Source organism: Triticum aestivum, chromosome 6D (assembly GCF_018294505.1).
Source record: "Triticum aestivum cultivar Chinese Spring chromosome 6D, IWGSC CS RefSeq v2.1, whole genome shotgun sequence".
NCBI lineage: Eukaryota > Viridiplantae > Streptophyta > Magnoliopsida > Poales > Poaceae > Triticum > Triticum aestivum.
In genome coordinates, this window is record NC_057811.1 from 264,669,208 (window position 1) to 264,677,292 (window position 8,085).

An 8,085-nucleotide genomic window follows, 5' to 3' on the forward strand; every position below is an offset into this window, starting at 1 on the left:
AAGGGGTTACCACAGTGGCAAAACAGTCATTATCTAGTGATTAGATAGCGAACAGTGCTATCATACATAACTCTGCCAGTTAGGACAAAAGGCATTAAATGCATCGTAAGGGTCGTGAGGAGGACGAGCCTCGGCAAGGTTGTTGCACCGCTTGCCTAGCTAACTCCTATTAACTTGACACACCATTTGGACAGGTGTCGATAAGGGTAAAACTCCTTCCAACATGCTGACACGTGCCCGACAAGCTTTACCAAACTACCTGCGGGCTTGACACCTCACTGATTAGTGACTAGCTGCTCAATGAGGTGGAGCGCTGGCATCTAGCGGGAGCTTGCCGGGCCTTCGTCTTGCCGACTTGGCCTCGCCGGCAAGGACTGCTTAGGGTGTTCTGTCTTGTTCTTCTCCTTAGCCAAGTAAGTCAACTTAGCCTTGAATCTTGGTCTTCTTGATGCGCTCCTTGATCTCTCAAAGAGCGGCTTCTCTGGCTTGGAAGCCTTCTTCATGTTTTTACATTTAGACTTGGTTCTTCTCTGCAAACCTAGTTGCAAGGGAGCCGCCACTGCCTGTGCATAAGTGTGGGGTACTAAGGACCTGGTTCTTAGTGCACCGACAAAGGCAATCTTATCAGATATTATTAGCCCCACTCGGAGTGCTTTGTGCCTAGAAGAATGATTACAGACAATATTTTAGTGGCATATGAGTGTTTTCACACAATTAAGAAAAAAAGCGGACAAGGAGGGTCTATGTGCTATTAAACTGGACATGCACAAAGCATACGACCGAGTTGAGTTGTCTTTATTAAAGGAAATCATGTTGAAACTCGGATTTCAAAAGGAGTGGGTGAACTAAATTATGCAATGTGTATCCATTATGGAGTATCGGGTTCGCTTCAATGTGGAAGAAACCGAGAGCTTTAAGCCTACTAGAGGATTAAGGCAGGTAGATCCCCTCTCTCCCTACTTATTCTTGTTATGCACAGAAGGTCTAACTGCCCTCTTGGCACACACGGAGGAGAATGGAAGTATTTCTAGTGTTAAGGTTAGTAGAGATACACCATCTATTTCCAATCTCCTCTTTGTAGATGATTCTTTGATCCTCATGCGAGCTAATGCCATGAATGCTGAGACATTGAAATCAGTTTTGGATTCTTATTGTGCCGCTTCGGGGCAGAGGGTGAGTGTTGAAAAATCAAGCATGTTTCTTAGTCCCAATACAGAAGTTGAAGACAAAGAGCAAATTTGTACAACTCTGAATATTTTAACTAAAGCCCTCAACGACAAATATTTGGGTTTGCCTACCAATGTGGGTATGGACAAAAGTGATTGTTTTCAATTCCTGATAGATCGTATTATTATGAGAATTAGTGGTTGGAAAGAAAATTTATTAACCGCTAGAGGGAAGGAAATTCTCCTCAAATCTGTAGTACAAGCTATCCCCACCTATGCAATGTCCGTCTTTAAAATTTCTAATTATTTTGTAAAGGAATCATTGACGCGATGGCACATTTCTGGTGAGTTGACGAGCCCAATCAGAAGAGGATGCTTTGGATGGCCTGGTGGAAGATGTGTGTCCCAAAAAATCAAGGAGGTATGGGCTTCAGAGATATACACTGTTTCAACCTAGCGTTGTTAGCTAAACAAGCGTGGCGTCTTCTAGATAATCCCGATTCTTTATGTGCTACTATTTTGAGAATTAAGTATTTCCCTGGCGGTGATTTGGTGAATGCAACTTAAAAAAAGGCTCCTCCTTCACTTGGCAAAGTATTATGGTAGGAGTCAAATCTTTGAAACATGGTTATATATGGCGAGTTGGGAATGGACAAGATATTGATATTTGGGAAGATGCTTGGATTCCAAACTATGCAAATAGAAAAATTATTACTCCCAGAGGAGGGCACCTCCTGTCTAGGGTTTCAGATCTTATTGATCCAGTCACAAGTTCTTGGGATGAAGATTTGGTGAGACAAACGTTGTGGCCAATTGATGCTCAAAGAGTCCTCGCCATTCCGCTTCCGTTGTCAGATTTCATTGCTTGGAGCTACACAAAGAATGGTTTGTTCTCTGTTCGGTTAGCTTATTTGGTGGAATGGAATAGCATGGGAGGAAACTACAATATACAAATGGTATGGGAAGAATCAATTTTAATCCTATTTGGGGTAAGATTTGGAAGTTATCTTTTCCAACAAAGGTTAAATTTTCATTTGGCGCACATTGCATGGCACTCTACCTTGTCAGGCTACGCTTGCGAATAGACACCTGAAAGTCACGCCATCTGCCCATCCCATTCTAATGCGCCAGAGGATACAAAGCATATGTTGTTTTTTGTTAGAAAGCTAAGGAGGTTTGGCATAAGTTGGGATTGGATGAGGTGATCAACAAAGCTTGTGTTATTGATCGTGCAGGAGAGGCAATCCTTGAATATTTACTTCTTATGCCAGAACATGAACGCGCTTTATTGGGCTTCCAGAACGCCTGCAAACTAATCGCTATTACTGCTTGATAATTATGGTGGGATAGACGTAGGCTAGCCCATGAACGAAAGTTTCAGGATGCTCAACAAACTTCTATGGGAATTCGTGCTTTAGCGGCAAACTTTGTTGATGTTTTCGCACCTAATGCAATCGGTAAAAGAGAAGGATGGATTAGACCTCCAATGGGTTTGTGAAGCCGAATGTGGATGCATCTTTTGATCATGACCTGCTTACGGGCACAGCTGGTGCTGTTATCAGAGATGACAAAGGAAAATTCATTGTTGGCGGAAACTGGAAGATTGATTGGTGTGTTGATGTCCTGACGGTAGAAGCTTAGGCTCTAAGATTCGGATTATCTCTCGCACATAACGCGGGTTGCAATCGGCTTGTCATTAATTCTAACAATATGTAAGTCACTTATGCCATGAAGAATGGAGGACGTTCAGCAGGAGCAACGGCGGCAGTTTTTGATGATTGTTATTTTTTAGCCTGTGATTTTCCTCTCACTGGTTTTGAGCATTGTAATAGGGAAGCGAACAGGTAGCTCATGAACTTGTCAGATTAGCTAGATTTTCTGAGACAATGGGATGGTTTGAGGAGCCTTTGAATGAAATGTACAAACTCTAATAGATGATGTAACCGTTATTTCTAATTAATAAAGGCGGTTATTAAAAAAACACTTTTTAAGATGCCTGTAGGGCACCTTTATAATCACCTGTTACGAAGTGACGTTTGATACCCACAAAGAACTCTTCCAATATTCGGGAGTGGCACGATCCCATGGTCTAAGGAATAGATACTGGACATGAAGAAAGTTGTAGCAATTAAACTAAGCGACACGATCAGATGCTAAGCTTATGGTTGGCTCTGTCCATCACATCATCTCCTAATGATGTGATTCAGTTATTAAATGACAACTCATGTCTACGGTTAGGAAACCATAACCATCGTTAATCAACGAGCTAGTCTAGTAGAGGCTCATTAGGGACACGGTGTTTGTTTATGTACCCACAAATATATTTAAGTTTCCGATCAATACAATTATAGCATGGATAATAAACATTTATCATGAACAAGAAAATATGATAATAGTTACTTTATTGTTGCCTCTAGGACATATTTTCAGCAATGCATGTTAGTCATCCTTCACATTTTTGTTCGAAACAACAATTATAACTGCAATTCAAGTTTTTTCTATTTTAGTCACTTTTTATTGATTTTCAAGCTTATATTTTCTTTTCATTAGATTTAGTTGTTTTCAGCAACTATTTATACATTTTTTAACAAAGCTACCGCAGTAACATGTGGGCATCATCTGGTTTCAACAACGAGGCTCGACCGAACAGAATTAGAGAGAGGAAATTGGAATTGAGGAGTAATGAGATATAAAGTCAAAAAGAAAAGTCACCTATTTGCTCAGAGGGAATGAGAACTCACGAAGGATCCGGCATGGGAGTTTAGCTCCCACCATTTTATTTTGGTTTTTTATAGCTTACCACATATGCCGTGTGGTAGCTCCCACCATTTTATTAACTTTTTTTTGAGAGTCCGCCAAAGGCGTACCTTATAGAAGAGAGAAAATATGTACAAGAGATTACAAAGGTGAGATCACCACAGTCCGGCGATCCCAATCACCACCTCCACTCCGGCTCACTCTAGGCAACTACTCACAATATCGGTGTACTCATGTCCCTCCTGCAAGTGCCCATAGTCTGATTTACTCAAAGATTAGCTCGACGGTGGCATACACATTTCAAATGTTACCTGAATGGAAGACCGGACAGTTCCTTTGCTTCCATAGCGTCCAACAAATTAGCATGACGAATGAGTCGAAGCCCTTTTGTTCCTCCTTCTGGATTTGCTTGCGCCGACTTGCCCACCAATCTTGCAGATTGTCCTCATGTGAAGGTGGCATGCCCAGATCTATGTCCACCTTCGAGAAGCACAAATACCACACATGCCTTGCAAATACACATTGCAACAACAGATGATCAACTGTGTCTTCATCCTGATCACAGAAGAAGCAGGGTGAAGCCTCCTCTTGTAACGCATGCCTGAGCCTTCGATCCGAGGTCCAAAGTCTGTATTGTACCGCCAAGCACATGAATATTTTGCAAGACAGCGGGGCCCAGCTCTTCCAAATCGCAGGAGTGGGCTGGAATCCGATCCCTCCTTCACATAGCATCATGTATGCAGAAGCTGATGTGTATTCCCCAACAGCGTTCCAAGCCCAAATTGCCTTGTCTTCATTGGCCGGCACTAAATCTATCTCTATCAGCACCTTCCAAAGACGGATGAACTACGCCAGCTCGTTAGTAGAAAAATCACCAAAGATGCCATTCGCCCATGTGTGCGCTGTCAGCCCCTTGCTAACCAATCTCCTATTCACTATCCTTGTTTTCACCTTTGCTAGTATGGAGGGAGCAATTTCTGCAATTGTTGACCCGTGTACCCATCTGTCATTCCAAAAAACTATCCGGTCTCCTTTTCCAACATGCCATTGGACCAAGCTATTGAAAGTTGTCCTCACATGTTTGTCCGGTGCCAGGTTTAGTACTTGCCATGGCCTCGAATCATCCATCCTTCTCAGCCATTCCCAGCATAGCCGAAGAGCAAGACCAGTGTTTACATAGGTCCATCACCCCTAAACCGCCCAGATACTTTGGGCGACAGACCCATTACCATGAAACTACGCCCTTCCCTCCACTGACCCCCTCCTATCCTGCCCAGAAGAATGCCCTACATCCTTTGTCTATTCTCTCCAATGCCCATTTGGGCGTTTCGTCGACGATCAAGTGGTGCGTGGACCTGGCTCTCATAACCTGATTCACCAAAATCAATCTTCCTGGTCAAGTGATCATGCCTCTCTGCCATCCGGGCAGAATTTCGAGTGCCGCATCTACTATTTTATTAACAAGGTAGGGAGTTGGCAATTGATCTATGGAGAACATATCAACCCGTCATAACTTAACCTCTCGTCGTCTCTCAGCTCATCCGAATGAATTCCCACTAAACAAACAAGGGAATAAGCACATCTCTCAAATTCCCACCTCTCAAACAAGGGGTTGGAAATTAAATGTCACGTCCTATATCTAATCTCGTCACAGCAACCTCGTCAAAATTCTCATTCTCCTTCATAAAAGTTACCAAACATGAAGTCCTAAGGCTGCACTATGGCAGTATGGCCAAAAATCCAAGACATCACGAAGCACATACATGCGACATTGCACTTCTTAACAAGTTGGATGTAAAGGAAAACAAAGTGTGGCTCGTGTTACAAGCCCCTTGCACAAATCACACAATTCATCACTAGCACACCGTGAACAGAATACGTTCCACCCGCAAAAGGAGAAAAAAAGTACTTCCGAATCTAAAATGTTAAGATGGTCTATTTATAAGGGCACAAAACGATATGTTTTAGAATCGTCACAGATACAGTTCGCGCCAGGGTTCTCGAATGCTTGCGGATTTCTCAACCCCTGTCTCAATGACAGTTTCTTTGGAGAACTCCAAGTTGATGTGCTTGGCTAGGTGATCTCCCACGCACTGCAGCACCTGGAAGTAACAATAGGCAGAGGGATTAGGTGAGCAAACAGGCATTGGAATCACAGGTATGTCGACAAAGTCAACTTGTATAGAAAATTGTCAGGGGGTAGCACAAACAAACTTATGTAACAAACCAGACAGAATTGCCCTAAGACGAGTTCTTTCACAGCAAACAAGCACTTTTTAGTATATAATTTTCTATTCAATATGAGTGGTGTGCATTGTGGTTTGTGAATTATTGCTCCATAGAAATATCATGGAGTTCAAATTCTTGTACAATTATAATACCACATATAAAACTAATAAACAAACCATTAGTTGAAATTAGAGTAAACCTTCACAAACATCACTACACTCTTGCTTTCTATTTGGAAACAAGATGACATCAGGACTTTTCCTACTCAGTATACAACTTTTATATAGTTCAGCAGGTTCCAACATTAATGGTAGCTTCAAGGTAGCAGACCACATGTAAGCTTTTCACGATTGCAATAAATTACCATAGCAATATCCCGTTTCCTTTATTGTGTATAAAGTACCATTACTTTCCATGAAACTCCAGTAAAAGATAATGAGAAAATACAAAAATGGAAAGGGAAGTTGTACCTCAAGGTCAGAGTCTGAAGAACTTTTACCTTGGTGTTGCCCACCTGATGTGACAAGAAGAACAAAGGGTATCTTCAATACCCACACCATTTCCAGCAAACATTGTATTGGTTCACTGCGTATTTGCAAAGATGGGGGAGGTTTAATAATTCCGTCAACCAACAAGTGAGTAAACTCATTTGATGCCCCTATTTCAGCAGCATGAAGTGTAGTTAACTGCCCAGTTTTTGTTGCATTAACCATTCCATGGAAGCAGCCTGATGGTCTTGTGCTGAATGGTACAATCATAATTGGCTTGATGGAGGGAGCTTCAAAAGAAATCAATGCTAAAATCTCATTCATAGCACATGCAGCAATAGGAGGCCTATAGTCAGGCAGAACAAAAAAGGACACCTGCCAAAAATTAACAGGCTTGAATTTAGCTTGGATGTGGCTCCATAAGCAGCTTTTTAAAATTTGATTTAGTTGCAAGGAATAATGTTCCATGTCATAAAAAATAGGCCAAAAATATATTCGGTTCTTCATTAGCAAATGATCATCAAAGATGTCAAAGCCAATAAAAAGCCTTTTCTGTAGGTAATGAAATACCACAAGTTGTTCCATTATTAGCATGAACTTACAGTGATAGTCAAATGGTATAAGCTAATTTTGAGCATTACATCCATGAAAAGAAGGGGAGCCCTGGCGCAGCGGTAAAGTGAATCTTGCAGAAATGCAGAAAAAGGCTGCATACAAAAGATCGGAAGTGGTCGGTGTCATGGGAGTAAGTCTGACAGTAAGAATGGGGGGTACGTAGGAGGAGGCAAGATCGTAGCTACGGTGAGTTTGTGCACGCAAGATTTACGAGTTCAGGCCCTTTTCGTAGGAAGTAATAGCCCTACGTCTCGGTGCCCGGAGGCTTGGTCGACTAGATTATGCGTGAGAGTTACAGGGGTGCGAACCCTTGTGCCAGAGGAGGGGGTGGCTTATATAGAGTACGCCAGGACCCCAGCCATCCCACGTTACACAGGGTTCAATATACATTAAGACAGGGCGTTACTGGTAACGCCAGCTGTAAAGAGCTATAAATGATCTTCAATACTTCGGAGTGAATGCCTGACCGTTGCCACCCTGAGTGGCTTTAGACCTTCTCCTCTCCGAGTGATTCTTCTTGTGGTCGAGTGACTCTATCTTGGTCGAATGGAATTTGGACATCCCAGTAGTATACCTGGTCGAGTGGGATATCCAATGTGACTTCAGTCGGTATCTTCTATTGTACTTGGAATGTCTTTAACTCCAAGGCAGTGTCCTTGGGTAGGGCGTCTAGGTCAGGCCTATGACCCTACCCTAGGTACATGTCATCGTCATTAGCCCCCGAATGGATTGAGGCCCGAGTGAAGAAGTGTTGAAGTTCATTCCAACTCAATTCTATGCTTCGGAAGCATCCCACTGGAGTCTGGGAATCTTGCTAAAGCTTCAACCTT

At 42.5% G+C, this 8,085-nt stretch overlaps 1 protein-coding gene across 1 annotated transcript; it reads right to left on the reverse strand.

The window, feature by feature from the left end:
* Positions 1–5,896: 5,896 nt before the first annotated feature.
* Positions 5,897–6,994, reverse strand: LOC123141470 (uncharacterized). The gene is made up of 2 exons (XM_044560598.1): positions 6,623–6,994; positions 5,897–6,025 (listed from the first exon to the last, which is right to left on the reverse strand). Exons 1-2 carry the CDS (start codon positions 6,962–6,964, stop codon positions 5,897–5,899), a joined length of 471 nt encoding a protein of 156 aa, XP_044416533.1. The 5' UTR covers positions 6,965–6,994.
* Between the last annotated feature and the right edge of the window lie 1,091 nt (positions 6,995–8,085).

Coding starts and splice junctions, on each gene's coding strand:
- LOC123141470 (XM_044560598.1), bottom strand. CDS start 6,964: ATGAATGAGATTTTAGCATTGATTTCTTTTGAAGCTCCCTCCATCAAG. Junction 6,026..6,622: donor CTTCAGACTCTGACCTTGAG/GTACAACTTCCC, acceptor TGTTACTTCCAG/GTGCTGCAGTGCGTGGGAGA.